The 20,406-nt window shown below is 43.9% G+C and overlaps 1 protein-coding gene across 1 annotated transcript in view; it reads right to left on the bottom strand.

The window, feature by feature from the left end:
* Positions 1 to 19,986, bottom strand: part of LOC126181199 (CAD protein) — a 572,589-nt gene extending 552,603 nt beyond the window's left edge. The window contains exon 1 of the mRNA XM_049924752.1: positions 19,834 to 19,986. Within this exon, the coding sequence (XP_049780709.1) occupies positions 19,834 to 19,939 (106 nt within the window). The 5' untranslated portion in view covers positions 19,940 to 19,986. The remainder of the gene's footprint in view (positions 1 to 19,833) is intronic.
* Between the last annotated feature and the right edge of the window lie 420 nt (positions 19,987 to 20,406).

Raw genomic sequence — 20,406 nt, forward strand, 5'->3', positions numbered from 1 at the left:
CCTTTATTTTTTGCGGCCCCCATTGTGCCTGCGCCCATGGCGGGAGGCTTATCTCGTTATCCCATTGGTAAAGCTCTGGGTGTCTCCTTCCACTCATGTTCCATTTTTTCTTACTTTTTTCATTAAAACAAAAAAATACGATATATCTGGTAAGTCTAACGGTGTCAAATGTGGTATCATATTACACAAAACGTCCCTGCTATGTCAAAAGTAACCATACATACCACAAATTTAGCATACGTGCAAAGAACTGCTTTTCTTTTAAACAGCTGCTCAATCTCTGATACATTGTCATGTACTTATAAAGTTGCAGACTTTAAATACGTTTCTGTACCTCTGAGTTCCTATTATCTCGAAGATGACAAATTTTATCACAGCTGTGACCTGAAAGTCTCTCACGGTTTCGAAAGGCAAGGAATATTTTTGTAGAAAGAAAACTTTTAATATGTTTGGTATGCATCATGCACAGGGACTGTTGTTCCTATCCACATAACAACTCAATCTGCTTCCTGTGTATAGCTGGGTGTGGTACCAAAGCTGTAAGTAATGTTCAAGTTGCCGTAGATGTACTGGATTTGAATTTTAAAAAAACCAGACTATCAATGTCCTGCGATTTCAGCATTACATCCGCAAAAGTACTTTCAAAAACCTTACTGTCTATTATAAGAGCGTGAATGGTGTAATCACAAATAATTTTGCACCTAACACTAAGGCAGCAGATTATAAACACCGTGCAGGGCACCGTTTTCATTTTAAGCACGAAAACCAACTAGCAGCTATAGCTCTTGATGTTCCTGAAGGCAATTTCCGGAGGAAACCGACTATGAAACTGTCGAGACACGTCGAGTTTCCGACGCCAGTACATGCGGTCGTAATTAGCCCGGTACAAGGCGTTAATAGCTGCCGTGACATCAGCTTACGGGAATGCTGACCGTGTCCATCAGGCAGCAAGTATTTCAGAACATCAGAGCCTCTGGAGGCAGTTATGATACTGTTTCCCCACTGTACGATACGGCAAATGATTCCTACGAGCCTTGTCTGTGATAAATTAGTTCAACAGCTATGGCACGCGCAATAAACATTGGATATAAACTCTAAGACAAAAGAAAGAACGACGCACCACGAAGGAATTATCCGAATGGGACGAAAATCTGCGAACGTAATGTCCATGTACAAACAAATTATTACAATTTCAAAAAAATTGTATAATTCATTCAACAGAAAGAGCTTTACAAATTGAACAAGTCAATAACGCGTTGGTCCACCTCTGACCATTATACAAGCAGTTATTCGGCTTGTCATTGGCTGATGGTGGTGTTGGATGTCCTCCTGAGGGATATTTTGTCCAATTGGCGCGTTAGATAGTCAAAATTCTAAGCTGATTGGAGGGCACAGCCCGTAATGCTACAAATTTTCTCAGTTGGCGAGAGATCCGCGACATTGGTGGGAAGGTAGAGTTTAAAAAGCAAGAAGACAATCAGTAGAAACTCTTGCCGTGTGCAGGGCCGCATGTAGCTGAAATGTAAGCCTTGGATGGCTTCCCATGAAGGGCAACAAAACGAGGTGCAACATATCTTTTTTTTTTTTGGTTGTGGTTTTAGGGCGCAAAACTTCTATGGTCATTAGCGCCCAGCCCGTGACTTAAGACAGTAAAAAACCGAAATTGAAAACCAGCAGCAATGGAAACAAACTCATAAAATTGGAGAAACTAAAAGTAGAAAGAATGCTTAAAAATCCAGTACAGACAGGGGGTGGTTGTCCCCAAAAAAAACTTCAAATGACTGACGTCATTTCACTGTCATTAATAAACTGGAGAACGCGGTCGGCTGAGCGCGTGTCATCTGCTAAAATCGACGATAGATCAGGCGATAGCTGTAGACGGGAGCGTAACGGATTAAAATATGGGCATTCAATTAAAAGGTGTCTGACCGTCCACGGCTGAGAGCAGTGGGGACAGAGTGGAGGAGGATCACCGCTTAAAAGATGTCTATGGCTAAAAAGACAGTGCCCTCTCCGGAGTCGAGCTAAAATTACCTACTCCCGACGACGCGTTCGGGAGGAAGAAGTCCAAGCGCAAGGAAGGGCTTTCACTTCCCGCAATTTATTACGGGGAAGTGTTGACCAATGCGCATGCCATAAATGAGCAACTTGGCGACATAAACCGCTCCGTAGATCGGTGAAGGGAAGCGACTGAATAGCTGGCCGAGGAAGAGAGACTGCAGCCTTGGCCGCCATATCGGCCGCCTCATTCCCACAGATACCAGCGTGTCCCGGGAGCCAGAGGAACGCCACCGAGACGCCCCCCAGGTGGAGCAAGCGCAGACAGTCCTGAATCCGGTGGACCAGAGGGTGCACAGGGTAAAGAGCTTGGAGACTGAGGAGAGAGCTGAGAGAATCTGAGCAGATAACGTACTGTATCCGCTGATGGCGGCGGATGTAGTGGACAGCCTGGAGAACAGCGTAAAGCTCCGCAGTATAAACCGAACACTGGTCGGGAAGTCGAAAGCGATTTGGGGTGTCGCCAACAATATAGGCACTCCCTACACCTAATGATGTTTTCAAGCCGTCGGTGTAAATAAACGTGGCGGCCGTCATTTGTGCACATAGAGCAGCAAATGCCCGACGATAAACAAGTGTAGGGGTACCATCCTTGGGAAATTGACAAAGGTCACGGAGCAGGCAGATCCGGGGACGGAGCCAAGGCGGTGCTGTACCCCAAGTTGTCAAGAAGGTTTTAGGAAAGCGGAAGGAAAGAGAATGGAGCAGTTGACGGAAGCGGACTCCCGGTGGTAGTAGGGAGGAGGGGCGGCCTGCATATCCTACATCAAAGGAGGCGTAGAAAAAAATGTCATTGGCTGGATTAGCAGGCATGGAAGACAGATGGCTTGCATAACGACTCAGAAGGACTGCTCGCCGATTGGACAGCGGAGGTTCAGCAGTCTCAGCATAAAGGCTTTCCACAGGGCTAGTGTAAAAAGCTCCAGACACTAAACGTAATCCACGGTGGTGGATAGAATCGAGACGCCGAAGAATAGACAGCCGAGCAGAGGAGTAGACTATGCTTCCATAATCCAATTTCGAGCGCACTAAGGCGCGATAGAGGCGGAGAAGGACCACTCTGTCCGCTCCCCAGGAGGTACCATTCAGGACACGGAGGGTGTTAAGCGATCGCAGACAGCGAGCCGAAAGATAGGAAACGTGGGAGGACCAGCATAGTTTTCTGTCAAACATAAGACCCAAGAATTTAGCGACGTCTGAAAACGGAAGGTTGACAGGACCTAGATGTAAGGAGGGCGGAAGAAACTCCTTACGTCGCCAAAAATTGACACAAACGGTCTTACTGGGTGAGAAACGGAAGCCAGTTTCGATGCTCCACGAGTGGAGGCGATCGAGACATCCTTGAAGACGTCGTTGAAGAAGGCTGGTCCGTTGAGCGCTGTAGTAGATCGCAAAATCGTCCACAAAGAGGGAGCCCGAGACATCAGGAAGGAGACAATCCATAATTGGATTTATGGCGATGGCAAACAGGACAACACTCAGCACGGAACGCTGGGGTACCCCGTTTTCTTGGGAGAAAGTACGGGAGAGAGTAGTGTTCACCCGCACCCTAAATGTGCGCTCTGCCATAAATTCGCGAAGAAAAAGGGGCAGCCGGCCTCGAAAGCCCCAAGAGAACAGTGTGCGGAGGATGCCTGTCCTCCAACAGGTATCGTATGCTCTCTCCAGATCAAAAAATATTGCTACCGTTTGGCGTTTCCGGAGAAAATTGTTCATGATGTAAGTGGAGAGAGCAACAAGATGGTCAACTGCAGAACGATGCTTCCGGAATCCGCATTGGGCTGGTGTTAAAAGACTGCGGGATTCCAGCCACCAAGCTAAACGGTAATTCACCATACGCTCCAAAACCTTACAGACACTACTCGTGAGAGAAATGGGGCGATAGCTAGAGGGGAGATGTTTGTCCTTTCCAGGTTTCGGAACGGGAACGACAATAGCTTCCCGCCACCGTCTGGGAAAGGTACTGTCGGTCCAAATTCGATTATAAAGGCGAAGGAGGTAACGCAGACTAGGGGTTGATAAATGCAGCAACATTTGGACATGGATACCATCCGGTCCCGGGGCGGAGGAGCGAGAAGATGAGAGGGCATGTTGGAGTTCCCGCATGGAGAAAACAGTATTGTAGCTTTCGTGATTTTGAGAGGAGAAAGCAAGAGGTCGCACTTCCGCTGCACGTTTCTTCGGGAGAAACGCTGGCGGGTAATTTGAAGAGCTCGAAATCTCAGCAAAGTGCTGACCCAACGAGTTAGAAATTGCGACGGGGTCCACTAAGGTATCATGCGCGACAGTGAGCCCAGAGACCGGGGAGAAACTAGGCGCGCCTGAGAACCGTCGAAGCCGACTCCAAACTTCCGAGGAGGGAGTGAAGGTGTTAAATGAGCTAATAAAGAATTTCCAGCTTGCCTTCTTGCTATCGCGGATGACGCGACGGCATCGCGCACGGAGCTGCTTATAGCGGATACAGTTGGCCAAAGTAGGATGGTGACGGAAAATGCGAAGAGCACGTCGCCGCTCACGTATTGCATCACGGCATGCCTCGTTCCACCAAGGAACTGGGGGGCGCCGGGACAATTCGGAGGTGCGTGGTATTGAACGTTCCGCAGCTGTAAGGATAACGTCGGTAATATGTGTGACCTCATCATTGTGCAAGATATCGTCGACGTACAGCTGCACTACAAGGGTGCCGCAGATAAAGAGGGTACCTCAGTCCATCACTCCCGTTTGTCGAACGACTGTCAGGCTGATAACCCACCGCCGCACAGTGCGTCGCCAGACAGTCTTCTGTATTCAACGGGGCTCATCGGTACTCATCACTGAAGACAATTCCACTCCAGTCTACGAGATTACAGGCCGAATGCGTCCAACAACACTGCAAAATAGCCGTTTGTGTGCAAAGGTCAATGGTATTCGGCCCAAGGGGCGCCTTGAGCTCAGGCTCCTTTCAGGTGAGCCGCCTATTGATAGTCCTTATGGTCACTGGAGCATCAGTTGCAACGGTGAATCCAGGACTCTGAGGGCCTTTGACGATTGCTCGATCCTCAAGTCTGTCTTCTCTCTAGATCGACTTTTTCCTCCTCGACGTTGGGTTCGGCCACGGTTCATCCATTGCTGCCAGCTCGTCAGATAGTGGCACCGCTCATATTCAAATGCCGAGCGATTCGCCTATTACTCTAACCAGCTTACCTCTGAAATGGTGACGCCTGCGTATAGTGTTCGTGCGCCAGTCTGCTAGGCATAGTTACTTACTGTCCAACTGAGTACACGAAATGAAACTCTCAAGGACATTATTCACTGGTATAGTCATGTCTCCTGTTTACTGTCCTTGCCAGCCGCGCGGTGAAATTGTGCTGCAGAGTCAGACATTCATCTATCGTCCGCCAAAACTTAGTTTTGCATGTTCCGTCGGTACCTGTAAGAATAGCAATTTGTGACCAATTTGCGTAGATCTCTCGTCATCCGTCATTATTCTGTCTTAGAGTGTAGGTATGTTGTTAGATATAATGCGAAGTGGTGAAGGACGCTGGTATAATAAAACATTCGGAACACTTAAGTAGCAGCAAGGAAGTATTTAGTAACACATGTTCATGAATCATGGATCTTGCACTGGTGGGGTGGCTTCCGTGCCTCAGCGATACAGATAGCTGTACCATAGGTGCAACCACAACGGAGGATTATCTGTTGTGAGGTCAGAGACACATATGGTTCCTGAACAGAGGCAGCAGCCTTTTCAATAGTTGCAGGGGTAATGTCTGGAGGACTGAGTGCTCTGGCCTTCTAACACCAACCAAAACAGCCTTGCTGTGCTGGTACAACGAATGGCTAAAATCAAGGAGAACCGACGGCCGTCATTTTCCCCGAGGGCATGCAAATTTGTAAATTTCTGGTAAGATCTTATGGGACCAAACCGCTGAGGTCATAGGTCCCTAAGCTTACACACTACTTAATCTAACTTACGGTATGGACAACACACACATACACATATGCCCGAGGGAGGATGATCATCGAAGCATCGAACCTCCGACTGGGGGGGGGGGGGGGGGGGGCAGCTGGCGCGGACCGTGACAAGACGCAAAAGACCGCACGACTACTCCGCGCAGCGGGAGGGCATGCCGATGTGTGTATGATTAAGGTAAAGTAGTCAGTAGTCCCCGTTCGGATCTCAGGGGGGGGGGGGGGGGGACTAATAAAGAGGATATCAGGAGAAACGAACCCGACGTTCTACAGATCGAAGCTTGGAGTGTTAGATCCTTTAATCGGCCATGTAGTTTAGAAAATTTAAAAAGTGAAATGGATAGGTTGAAGATAGATACAGTGAGAATTAGAGAAGTTCGGTCGCGGAAAGAGCAAAATTTCTCGTCAGAGGAATACAGGGTTACAAATAAAAAAAATTGGACTAATGTAGGAGTGGGTTTAATAATGAACAAGAAAATGGTAATGAGGGGGTAAACTACTGTGGACAGCATAGCCAACGCATTATCGTAGCCAAGATAGAAACGAAACGCACACCTACTACAGTAGTATACGTTTACATGCCAGCTAGCTCTTCAAATGAATAGATTGAAGGAATGTACGATGGCAGAAAAGAAATTATTCAGATAATTAAGGGAGACGAAAATTTAATTGTGATGGGGGCCTGAAAACCTAAAATAGGAAAAGGAAGAGAAGGAAAAATAGTACGCGAATACTGACTGGGGGAAAGGAATGGAAGAGGAAGCCACCAGCATAATTTAATCATAGCTTATACTTGGTTGAAGAATCATGAAAGATGGTCGTATAGTAGAAGAGACTTGTAGCCACTAGAAGGTTTCAGACTGATTGTACACAGTGTTAAAAAAAATCTGATTTTGGACCGTAATAACTACGAAACATAGGACGTTTCGACAAGGAAATTTTTGCTGTTTGAAAGAGCGTGGCCTAGAGTTCCGGAAAGCGCCTTCAGATGTCATTCAATGGGTCTTTTCAGTTTGCAGTCAGACGATACATTTTTACCACGGTTAATTTTCAATGATGAAGCAATATTTCATTTTAGCAATAAACAGACAAAACTTGCGAATGTGGGGACGGCAGAAACCTCATGAATTTTGAGCGCGAAAGAGACTCGCCTAAAGTGAGCGTTCTTTGTTCTTTTTCTCGTGAAAAAGTGTTCGGTCCCTTGTTTTTCGAGGAAAACACAGTGACTGTAACGAGTTACCTTCAGATGCTGCAGAATTTGATTTTTTCAAAACTTCAGAAGGGCTCCTATGACCCCATTTTCTAACACCATGGAGCTGCACCACACTGGCACAACAACGTACGTCAGTTTCTCTGCCTCAACGCTGGATAGGGCGCAAGGGACCCCAAGACACTGTCCTGCATTCTCGGCCTCTAACATTGCCAGACAGGAGCCCATGCGTTTTTTTTTCTTTTACAGATATATGAAGAAAGTGTGTTCATCTCTTTTTATTTCTTGACATAGGAGAAGTGAGGAACAGAACAACAACCGTCGGCTTCTGTTAAAGCACATACATTGTGTTAATTGTATGACGTATTTCGCTATCGTCCAGATGATAGTGCTGCCACTGCTGCTGCTGCTGCTGCTGCTTGTGGACACAGAGCATTTATAACAGCCTAGCTAGAACCTTAAGATTTTATGAGGATTTTACAATTCATCCTAATTTTGTAGTATCTTATCAATAAATATGGAGTTTTGAAATCAGGTCATTCTTTTTGGAACACCTCGTATAATGGTAACAGAGATTTCGGAACCAGATTTCAAATTGTAAGAAACTTCTAGGAGCAGATGTGGACTCTAACCACAATTTATTGGTTATGAATTGTAGATTAAAACTGAAGAAATAGCAAAAAAGTAGTAAAGGAGATTGAACCTGGATAAGTTGAAGGAACCAGAGATGATTCAGAGTTTCAGAGGGAGCAGGAGGCAACGAGTGCCTACAACAGGAGAAACAAATACCATAGAAGATAAATGGGTAATTTTAATAAAAAGATGAAATAGTGAAGGCAGCAGAGGTTCAAGTAGTTCAAAAGAAAAAGCCTAGTAGAAATTCTTGGATAGCGTAGGAGATCTTGAATTTAATTGCTGAAAGGAGGAAATATAAATATGAAGCAGGCGAAAGGGAATGCAAACGTCCAGATGTGAGACTGACAGGAAGTGCAAACTGGTTAAGCAGAAATGGCTGAAGGCCAGATGTAAGGATTTAGAAGAATATTTTTACTATGGGAAAGAAAGATGCCGCCTACAGTAAAATTAAAGAGGCCTTTGGGAGAAAGTGAAAGCAAGTATATGAATATCAAGAGCTCAGATGAAAGCATCCTAAGCAAAGACCCCCCCCCCATGAACCATGGACCTTGCCGTTGGTGGGGAGGCTTGCGTGCCTCAGCGATACAGCCCACAACGGAGGGGTATCTGCTGAGAGGCCAGACAAACGTGTGGTTCCTGAAGAGTGGCAGCAGCCTTTTCAGTAGTTGCAAGGGCAACAGTCTGGATGATTGACTGATCTGGCCTTGTAACAATAACCAAAACGGCCTTTCTGTGCTGGTACTGCGAACGGCTGAAAGCAAGGGGAAACTACGGCCGTAATCTTTCCCGAGGGCATCCAACTTTACTGTATGATTAAATGATGATGGCGTCCTCTTGGGTAAAATATTCCGGAGGTAAAATAGTCCCCCATTCGGATCTCCGGGCGTGGACTACTCAAGAGGATGTCATTATCAGGAGAAAGAAAACTGGCGTTCTACGGATCGGAGCGTGGAATGTCAGATCCCTTAATCGGGCAGGTAGGTTAGAAAATTTAAAAAGGGAAATGGATAGGTTAAAGTTAGATATAGTGGGAATTAGTGAAGTTCGGTGGCAGGCGGAACAAGACTTCTGGTCAGGTGACTACAGGGTTATAAATACAAAATCAAATAGGGGTAATGCAGGAGTAGGTTTAATAATGGATAAAAAAATAGGAGTGCGGGTTAGCTACTACAAACAGCATAGTGAACGCATTATTGTGGCCAAGATAGATACGAAGCCCACACCTACTACAGTAGTACAAGTTTGTATGCCAACTAGCTCTGCAGATGCTGAAGAAATTGAAGAAATGTATGATGAGATAAAAGAAATTATTCAGATAGTGAAGGAAGACGAAAATTTAATAGTCATGGGTGACTGGAATTCGAGTGTAGGGAAAGGGATAGAAGGAAACGTAGTAGGTGAATATGGATTGGGGCTAAAAAATGAAAGAGGAAGCCGCCTGGTAGAATTTTGCACAGAGCACAACTTAATCATAGCTAACACTTGGTTTAAGAATCATTATAGAAGGTTGTATACATGGAAGAACCCTGGAGATACTAAAAGGTATCAGATAGATTATATAATGGTAAGACAGAGATTTAGGAACCAGGTTTTAAATTGTAAGACATTTCCAGGGGCAGATGTGGACTCTGACCACAATCTATTGGTTATGACCTGTAGATTAAAACTGAAGAAACTGCAAAAAGGTGGGAATTTAAGGAGATGGGACCTGGATAAACTGAAAGAACCAGAGGTTGTACAGAGTTTCAGGGAGAGCATAAGGGAACAATTGACAGGAATGGGGAAAAGAAATACATTAGAAGAAGAATGGGTAGCTTTGAGGGATGGAGTAGTGAAGGCAGCAGAGGATCAAGTAGGTAAAAAAGACGAGGGCTAGTAGAAATCCTTGGGTAACAGAAGAAATATTGAATTTAATTGATGAAAGGAGAAAATATAAAAATGCAGTAAATGAAGCAGGCAAAAAGGAATACAAACATCTCAAAAATGAGATCGACAGGAAGTGCAAAATGGCTAAGCAGGGATGGGTAGAGGACAAATGTAAGGATGTAGACGCTTATCTCACTAGGGGTAAGATCGATACTGCCTACAGGAAAATTAAAGAGACCTTTGGAGAAAAGAGAACCACTTGTATGAACATGAAGAGCTCAGATGGAAACCCAGTTCTAAGCAAAGAAGGGAAAGCAGAAAGGTGGAAGGAGTATATAGAGGGTCTATACAAGGGCGATGTAGTTGAGGACAATATTATGGAAATGGAAGAGGATGTAGATGAAGATGAAATGGGAGATACGATACTGCGTGAAGAGTTTGACAGAGCACTGAAAGACCTGAGTCGAAACAAGGCCCCCGGAGTAGACAACATTCCATTGGAACTACTGACGGCCTTGGGAGAGCCAGTCCTGACAAAACTCTACCATCTGGTGAGCACGATGTATGAAACAGGCGAAATACCGTCAGACTTAAAGAAGAATATAATAATTCCAATCCCAAAGAAAGCAGGTGTTGACAGATGTGAAAATTACCGAACAATCAGTTTAATAAGCCACAGCTGCAAAATACTAACAGGAAATCTTTACAGACGAAAGGAAAAACTAGTAGAAGCCGACCTCGGGTAAGATCAGTTTGGATTCCGTAGAAACACTGGAACACGTGTGGCAATACTGACCTTACGACTTATCTTAGAAGAAAGATTAAGGAAAGGCAAACCTACGTTTCTAGCATTTGTAGACTTAGAGAAAGCTTTTGATAATGTTGATTGGAACACTCTCTTTCAAATTCTAAAGGTGGCTGGGGTAAAATACAGGGAGCGAAAGGCTATTTACAATTTGTACAGAAAGCAGATGGCAGTTATAAGAGTCGAGGGACATGAAAGGGAAGCAGTGGTTGGGAAGGGAATGAGACAGGGTTGTAGCCTCTCCCCGATGTTATTCAATCTGTATATTGAGCAAGCAGTAAAGGAAACAAAAGAAAAATTCGGAGTAGGTATTAAAATCCATGGAGAAGAAATAAAAACTTTGAGGTTCGCCGATGACATTGTAATTCTGTCAGAGACAGCAAAGGACTTGGAAGAGCAGTTGAATGGAATGGATGGTGTCTTGAAGGGAGGATATAAGATGGACATCAAGAAAAGCAAAACGACGATAATGGAATGTAGTCGAATTAAGTCGGGTGATGTTGAGGGTATTAGATTAGGAAATGAGACACTTAAAGTAGTAAAGGAGTTTTGCTATTTGGGGAGCAAAATAACTGATGATGGTCGAAGTAGAGAGAATATAAAATGTAGACTGGAAATGGCAAGGAAAGCGTTTCTGAAGAAGAGAAACTTGTCAACATCGAGTATAGATTTAAGTGTCAGAAAGTCGTTTCTGAAAGTATTTGTATGGAGTTAGCCTTGTACAGAAGTGAAACATGGACGGTAACTAGTTTGGACAAGAAGAGAATAGAAGCTTTCGAAATGTGGCGCTACAGAAGAATGCTGAAGATTAGATGGGTAGATCACATAACTAATGAGGAAGTATTGAATAGGATTGGGGAGAAGAGAAGTTTGTGGCACAACTTAACAAGAAGAAGGGATCGGTTGGTAGGACATGTCCTGAGGCATCAAGGGATCACAAAATTAGCATTGGAGGGCAGTGTGGAGGGTAAAAATCGTAGAGGGAGACCAAGAGATGAATACACTAAGCAGATTCAGAAGGATGTAGGTTGCAGTAGGTACTGGGAGATGAAGAAGCTTACACAGGATAGAGTAGCATGGAGAGCTGCATCAAACCAGTCCCAGGACTGAAGACCACAACAACACAACAAGCAAAGAAGGGAAAGATGAAAGGAGTACATAGAGGGTCTATACAAGGAAGATATATTTGAGGGCAGTATTATGGAAATGGAAGGGGACGTAGATGAAGATGAGATGGGAGACATGATAATGCGAGAAGAATTTGACAGAGCACTGAAAGACCCGAGTCGAAATAAGGGCCTGGGAGTAGATGACATTCCGTCAGAACTACTGAGTGAAGCCATGACAAAACTCTTCCATCTGGTGTGCAAGATGTATGGGACAGGCGAAATACCTTCAGGCTTCCAAGAAGAATAGTAATTCCGATTCCAAGTGTGAAAACTAGCGTACTATCAGTTTAATAAGTCATAGTTGCAAAATACACTAATTCTTAATAGAAGACTGGAAATCTGGTAGAAGCCAATCTCGTGGAAGATCAGTTTTGGTACTGAACAAATGTAGGAAAACGCGAGACAATACTGACATTACGACTTATCTTAGAAGACAGGGTGACGAAAGGGAAATCTACGTTTACGGCATTTGCAGACTTACAGAAATCTTTTGACAATGTTGGCGGGACCACTCTCTTTGAAATTCCGAAGGCAACAGGAATAGAAGGATAAAATAAAGCGAGCGAAAGGCTATTTACAATTTGTACAGAAACCAGATGGCTGTTATACAGGTCACGGGGCATGAAAGGGAAACAGTTGAGAAAGGAGTTTTGTAGTTTTTCCCCGATCTAATTCAATCTGTACGCGGATTTGGAGAAGGACTTTACGTTCAGGGAGAAGAAACAAAAAATTTGAGGTTTGCCGATGACATTGTAATTCTTATTTGTTTGTTTTCTGTTGTTGCGCAAAAACAACTAGGGACATACGCGCCCATGTCAGAACTGTATAACACGAAGACAAAGAGAGGAGTTAAAACGACTACTCGTTAATCCCAATCGACGGAAGAGAAGACAGCTGAAAACAGGGAAGTGGAGAAAAGTCTATAAAATACGCCATAGAGAAACGCAGGTCTTGACCTAAAGATTGAATGTTCTTCGCCATATTGCTACGACGAATAAAAAGTAAAATGCGGTCGACAGCCGTTCGCTAAAACGGCCGATAATTCAGACGGCAAACACAAAAGAGAACGTAAGTGGTCACTGTAATTCTGTTAGAGACAGCAAAGGACTTTGAAGAACAGTTCAGCTGAATAGACAGTGAAAGAGGATATAAGGTGAACATCAGCAAAAGCAAGACAAAGATAATGGATGCAGTTTAATTAAATCAGTTGACACTGAACGAATCTGATTATGAAATGAAACATTCAAAGCAGTAGATGAGTTTTGCTGTTTTGGTAATAAAATGACTCATGATGGCCAAAGTAAAGAGGATATAAAAAGTAGACAGGCAATGGCAAGGAAAGCGTTCCTGCAGCAGATAAATTTACTAACATCTAATGTAAATTTAAATGTTAGGAAGTCTTTTCTGACGGTATTTGTGTGGAATGTAGCCATGTAAGAAAGTGAAACATGGACGAAAAATAGTTTAGACAAAAAGAGAATAGAACCTTTGGGAGACAAGAATTTTGTGGTACAACGTGACTAGAAGAAGGGATCAGTTGATACGACACATTCTGAGACATCAAAGGATCATCAATTTAGAATTGTGGGGAAGTGTGCGGGGGTAAAAGTCGTAGAGGGAGACCAAGAGATGGAAATACAGTAAGCACATTCAGAAGGATGTAGATTGCAGTAATCATTCGGTGGTGATGAGGCCTGCACAGAATAGAGTAGCAGGAAGAGCCGAATCAAACTAGACTTCGACTGAAGACCACAACAATATACGTTAAAAAGATTTCAGCGTTTTCTGTTTTATTACCGGCTGGTATTCTCTGCAATGCAGGTACGCTTCCGTGTTATGTCCACTGTAAGGGACTGCGATGGGAGAAAGAATCGATTTCTGGAGACTTTAAATATCAATAGATAGAATCTCTGTGAAGTTGGATCTTCTCGTGTGGCTAGGGCCCCCCCGACGTGTAGACCAGTCGCCTGGTGCAAATCTTTTGAGTTGACGAAACTTCGGTGACTTGCACATCAATGGAGATGAGATGATGATGATGATGATGATGATGACAACGCAACACCCAGCCCCTGAGCGGAGAAAATCGCAAAGCCGGGAATCGAACCCGGGCCTCTTTGCACGGCATTCTATCGCGCTGACCACTCAGCTATAGGGGCGGACTATTTTGTGCTGTGATAATAGTGCACCACGTTCCGTGTGAGCATTTTTGCATTACTCTGTGTTGGTGTTGTACAATTTGGTTGTAGTATAATACAGGGGTCTTCACTGTTGTGAGGGTATTTTCACAGAAACATTGGTGACTGCGGTAACAAAACGAATAAACAATAATCACATTTTACTCTGTAACGAGATGCCTACGACCGTGGGTCCCTTATACCAACACAATATTCAGAAACCTGAACAACCTCTTCAAAAAAGGCTCTTTCCGATTTCCACTGCTCAACTGCTATTTTTAATTGCAAGTTCATTCTAAGCATTTGTATAATTTCAATGATTTTAAGTATCACACTAGCTGTCTATACATTAGAAAAGTTAAAAACCCTCCATGAATATTTGGTTCAAATCAAAATATTCAGTTAAAACAGAGGGGCTGTTAGCAAGGTTTTAGAATATCTGAGGATTTCCAATCTTCCGTGAAAGAAACGACTGTAACATAGAAAACCACAAAAAGTCACAGCATGTGATAACAGGGTGTATATATAAAAAAAATCTTTTCTGTTTTCAAATTTGTGAATACTTTCTTAAAAGCTCAAGTGTAGCTATGTACAGATAGTACAAAAAATTTCGTGTTATTTAATAGAAACAAAATAAAACCCTACTGAGGATGCCGTAACAAATGTGTGGGTAAAAGAAGAAAAATTGTATTTAATTTTATCCATATTTTGCAGCTTAAAATGTGACTATTCAATACACTCGAGGTATGACTTAAAAAACGCCTTCAGTCACAATTTTTCGTGTTTTATTCAGTACACGATGCATTTCGGACCCTGTGGGTCCATCTTCAGGTGTAATTCGTCTTAATACATGCTTTATTTGTTCTCTTGAATGAGATGAAATGCATATTCCTGTCACGAAAAGGTTTGATGTTAGGTTGCGAATTTCGTAAGTCAGACACACAAAATATGTGCGAAATATTTGAAAATATGAATAGTATAAACTTACCAAATAATCCAAGAAAAGCGTTTTTAACGTTTTAGCAACAGCATAAGTTTTCCCCTCCATCTTTTTCAAACATATCCCTTCATCCAAGAGGCATATTCGCAAATACATGTTTGTAAACACTTCAAAGATGTTTTTGTACATGGTGTGGTCAAAGATGAATTTTTCCATAGTGCTTAAGATATAATTATTAAACAATTGACATGTGCAGGAAACAATTGACATGTGCAGGAAATAACTTAGAACAGATCTTTAAAATTACTACATAAAACACGAAAAATTGTGACTGAAGGCGTTTTTTTAATTCATACCTCGAGTGTGAAGATAAATTATGTTTGCTCAAGGCGGATTCCATCCAAAGACAAATTTCCGTCTGATGTCTATTGGCAAACTTACACGTGAAACTTCGTTCGGAACCGTAGACAGGAAGTTCATGTCTACATCGATTTCCCCCCCCCCCCCCCCCCATTCTAATATCGTGGTGATGAATTTTACAGTTCATTGTAATTTCACTCTTTTTAATTACAAATACCGCTGAGGAGCACAGAAGTATAAGAATCTCAAGATCTTTAAGAAGGCTTCTGTAAGCCGCTCAGTTATCAATTTTACATAATATTCTTGTTGCACGCTTCTGCAGATTGAATACTTTTTGGACTTTCGTTTCACCAGCCTGAAAATTACGTCAAAAACAAAAAATAAATTAAAAAAATAGTTCAAATGGCTCTGAGCACTATGGAACTTTACTGCTGTGGTCATCAGTCCCCTAGAACTTAGAACTACTTAAACCTAACTAACCTAACGACATCACACATCCATGCCCTAGGCAGGATTCGAACCTACGACCGTAGCGGTCACGCGGTTCCAGACTGTAGCGCCTAGAACCGCACGGCTACTCCGGCCGGCCGAAAATTACGTCATAGAATAGTACTGAACGAAAGTCTACGAATTATGCTAGGAATTCTGTTTGCCGATCAACATAATGAGAAGTTTCGGTGTGGTGGCGCCACATCAGGCTTTTCTCCTTCCGGATGCTTAGGAACTTCACAGTGTGTTACCATTGATCTCTGCTTTGACGAATTGCGCAACATGACTGGGATTAAGTGTCCATATTGACAGATGAATTTTTTTCCTCTTCTGATTTTATGCACATTTCTTCCTTTGTGGACAGACTAACGTCTGTGTTTCATCTATCACAGACTGATCCGCCGGACAGAAATCGGCCCACACCTGCGGGAAGGGACACACTAAAACGTATCGTCGAGTTGTTCGGTCGCCCAGCAGCAGCGGAGTGGAAGGCCTCGCGTCCACGGGCGCGGTTGGAAAAAAATCGAAAATGCCGTTCAGGGATAAAGTCACAAAAAATAACTTCACGTCTACCTGAGGTGGGTCCTCAAGGCAGTAACCTGCGGAGAGTAGTGGGATGAGGAAAGTGGAGGGGAAGTTATGGTAAATTTATGGAAGGGAAGGGGAGTCTATACTCCGTCTCGTGTCACCAGTAGGGCTACGCTCGTCTTGTACGAATGACGACAATGCAGCGCGTCGGTACACGTACTGCATGAGTAGCACTATAGCCGACGTATTTGTCGTAAGAGAATTCAGTAACTGTATTGTTGTTTTATATATGCTGTATATGTTTATTTTCCGATCATATTTAACAGTGACTAGTTTCGACCTCTACAGATATTTTCAGATCTATGTACCTGCGTCAGTAACCAGTCGCTTCTGTATCCGAACTACACATCACAATATTTTGATGTGTGCTTCCGTTACAGACACGATGAGTCACCGACGCATCTCCAGAAAACTGAGGATGGTCCGGGGAGGTCAAAACAAGTCTTATTATAAATGCAAACAATATGCGGTTTTAGTTAGGATTTTGTTTGAGAGCACTAAAATAGATTTATTCTCTGTTCGTCTGGCTATGTTCCCAATGACTTTATTAAACTTCAGTTTCTACTGTAACATTTGGCATCCGCAGTAATTTGTCCAAGGGAGAGGAGAGGAGGCGCAAAAATTACCATAGATATTTCATCCAGAAAATTAAAGTACTCTACCGTATAAAACAATATAGTCTCAAAAAAAATGGCTCTGAGCACTATGGGACTTAACATCTGTGGTCATCAGTCCCCTAGAACTCAGAACTACTTAAACCTAACTAACCTAAGGACATCACACACATCCATGCCCAGGCAGGATTCGAACCTGCGACCGTAACGATCACGCGGTTCCAAACCTAGAACCGCACGGCCACACCGGCCGGCTAGTCTCAACAATCCTCCATAGGAGCAAGAAGTCCTCCGAGGAAAGTTACACGACTGCGGTGGTTGAGTGGTGGTGGGGTGACTGTTCTTATAAAATTTATAGAAAGTACTAACTAGATAACTGTTGTGGGAGTGAACTGCTAGGCCATTTTGAAAATAAGGGATGTGAGTGAATGCAAGAAGAGGGGGGGGGGGATGGTAATTAGATTTTAATATCCCATCGACGACGATATCATTAGGAGCGAAAAAAAGCTGATAGGGCAAGGGTGGGTGAGGGAAACAGGACGTGTTGTCTTCCAAGGAAGCTTGCGGACATTGATTATTAACGACTTGAAGAAATGAAAACCCAAGTATGTGGGAGGAGAAAGCAATCATGCCTGGGGTTTGAAGAAGATGGTCGAGAGATACCGCTGCCATTTAAAATTGCTTTTTTCTCAGCAAACAGCTGCCTTACAGCCAGTCAATCGCGACACACACACACACACACACACACACACACACACATTCTGTATCCGTGTCATTTTTGATGAAGTCTCACTGCGTACACATGTGATACCCAGTAATGCTGTATTTAAAAATGCAACCCCTACACCCGATGAGGTAACAGAACTCACTATCTCCGGTTTTCGATGCCGAGAATCTGCAAATATCATGCAGGACTGCGAGGAAACAGTATGCGCTTTACGCGACCAAACACGTATGTAACTTGCTGTAGCAAGCTTAAAGGCGTCCCCCTGGCCGACAGTGTACCGGAAGCATGACACAGGCGAGTGTGTGTTATCAACACGATGTGCTGCGTCTGTTATTAATTTATTAGCAGATAACGGCTCGACACTAATCGTTGTCGCTCTTCCCTCCTCAACAGCCGACAGACTGTTAATATCTCACCAGTTTCATTTTGTACGTACCAACTCAATGCAGCAAATGATTACAATTGCTCGGTTCCCATTTATCTTTCCATTTACATACGATTAAAAAAAAAGCCTGGAATCGGCCAGACAATAAAAGCAGTTGGGCAACAGAATGGGCACTTGCAAAAAGGTAGAACCCAGAAGGCCACATCTACTACGAGAACTTGGCACCTATACACCACAAACATGGCTACAAGACGTTATTTATCTACGAGGATATTTTCGAATTTTCTACAGAACTACTGTATGTTGAACACTTACCTGTAAGCTTCTACACACCGACATATAAAAATACACCCACTATTATAGTGCAAAAAAGTAGTACTTTTTATAATATACTGTAAATCTTCCTTAGAAATTTTTCCTGTCACGTGTGCTGAGGTACTGACGCTATTAGCGACACTTCAGACGTCCACCACTGGTGTAACCGCTTAAGGCAATATTTACAATAAATTATGAAACACTAAAAAAACCACGCTAAACAATTTAGCTGGAGCTGACCGGGATTTTCATCCCACACGTCTTGTATTCCACACCAATTTTTCTTGCTTCTGTAACGCCTCCGTTAATGTGTGTAAGTTTTAGAGCAAACAGTAAGTCTCATCGGAATAACTTCCGATGGATTATTTTCCTCGACATGTCATTTGCGGGTGCAACGCAGACATCCACCCCTTTTCCAATTGAAAGCAAATGTTTTTGTCGTTTATTTTGATTTTCTTGTTTGCACAAGTACCGGCGGCCCTCGCGTTGTTGGCGTATTTGTCGTAAAGAAGGCGGGAAGTGCGTGACGTTTGGATTGAAGTTTCAGTACCTATATCCGTTTCTATAGACGGATGAATAATATGATTGTAGTCATCAAAGTGATACCGTTGCGTGGGCGCTGACAACACATTTTCGTTTCATTACTTTCGATAGAACCCTAGAAATTTAATATATGACAAGGAACGTTACGAATTCCAATATTTTATTTACCACGGACGTTGAAAACAACACGACTGTATATTCAAACTGAAGAAAATACAAGGCAACCAAACAAACCTTACTGCTTAGATAGCGAACACGACCATGCAGTTTCGAGCTCTTAGCTAGTTTTATTGGGATTCGCAAATTTTATGCAAAAACACTGGGATCTCTATACGGCTCTTTCACAAAGCGTTATTTTTGAACCCAGCCATTTATAATTTTAATCAACACAGAATAGACTTTGAGAGTTTGTCATTCTAAGAGGGAACAATGATTGGGCAATCGCCTGTAAATATGAAGAAGATGGCAGATTTGGGATTAACATCCTATCGTCGACGACATCATTAGAGATAGGGCGCAAACTCTTGACTTGGGGAAGAATGGGAGGTCTGACGGGTAATAGGAAATATCCCAGTATTTGCAGGTAAATCTAGAATAGCAGTACAAGCATCCCAGTGCTTCCGCATTCGGTGTATGTATTGACACTGACGGTAAGAGCGCTTGAAACTGGTATGCTCTTACTGATAGTTTAGAGAAAGAGTACTTAGTGGATTAGGATTTACGGTATATTATTTATGTTTAGAATGGTTATAGGACAAGTGATAATGTAAACTCGTTGAAAACACAGTTCCCGGTAGTTGGAAAGAAAATAACACCACGTATTAGTATGATGGTGCAATCGTATTTATGGAGACGTAACAGTTACACTGTGGCGTATGGCTTGCAGAACAGCTGATCGGCCGCGGACTAGCGGGAAGTCTTCCGCGTCCGCTACTCAGCACGTGGTTGCCTTGCCGCTTTCAGAAAGCGCGGGCGCTGCTGCAAATGCTTGCCCTCTACTTACCAACTTCGCCCTGGGAATCCACAGGTGCTCCGAAGTTGAACCCCTGCAAGACGGTGCCATCCTCGAGCACGAGGGCGCACACTTTTCCGCCGCCGGCTACGCACATGTTTGCGGCTCTCGACGCTGTTTGCCCGGCCTGATGCACCTGCCGGACGCGCGCACTACGCTCTTTGCTACGAAGCTACAGTTCGCTTGCAACGCTCTCACGCCGCGGCGTGGCCGAAGCGCTTGCTATCAACCGGTGCAGTGCTGCCAACAGACTGCGCGACCGGACTTGCGCTGTTCCTGACAGCGCGCGAGTCCTTAGTGCCCGTCAGTGGTGCGAATGCAGTTGGCGGAGGACGGGTGGCACAAAGCGAAGAGACGAACTGCTCCGTGCTGCTCAACGACTCGGCGCCGGCAGCCGGTTGTCTGTCGGTGGAGGTTTCCGGCGCAATGCCGGACACTCATCCCCACCACGGCGGCCGGACAAGAGCCTTCTCTCGCTGGGAGGGGAGGCTGCAGTGAGGAGTCCATCTGACACCGCCGCCAGGCTTTCAGGGCAGGCGCGCGTGCGGATTGTACCTCAGGTCG

Source organism: Schistocerca cancellata, chromosome 1, assembly GCF_023864275.1.
Source record: "Schistocerca cancellata isolate TAMUIC-IGC-003103 chromosome 1, iqSchCanc2.1, whole genome shotgun sequence".
NCBI classification, from domain to species: domain Eukaryota; kingdom Metazoa; phylum Arthropoda; class Insecta; order Orthoptera; family Acrididae; genus Schistocerca; species Schistocerca cancellata.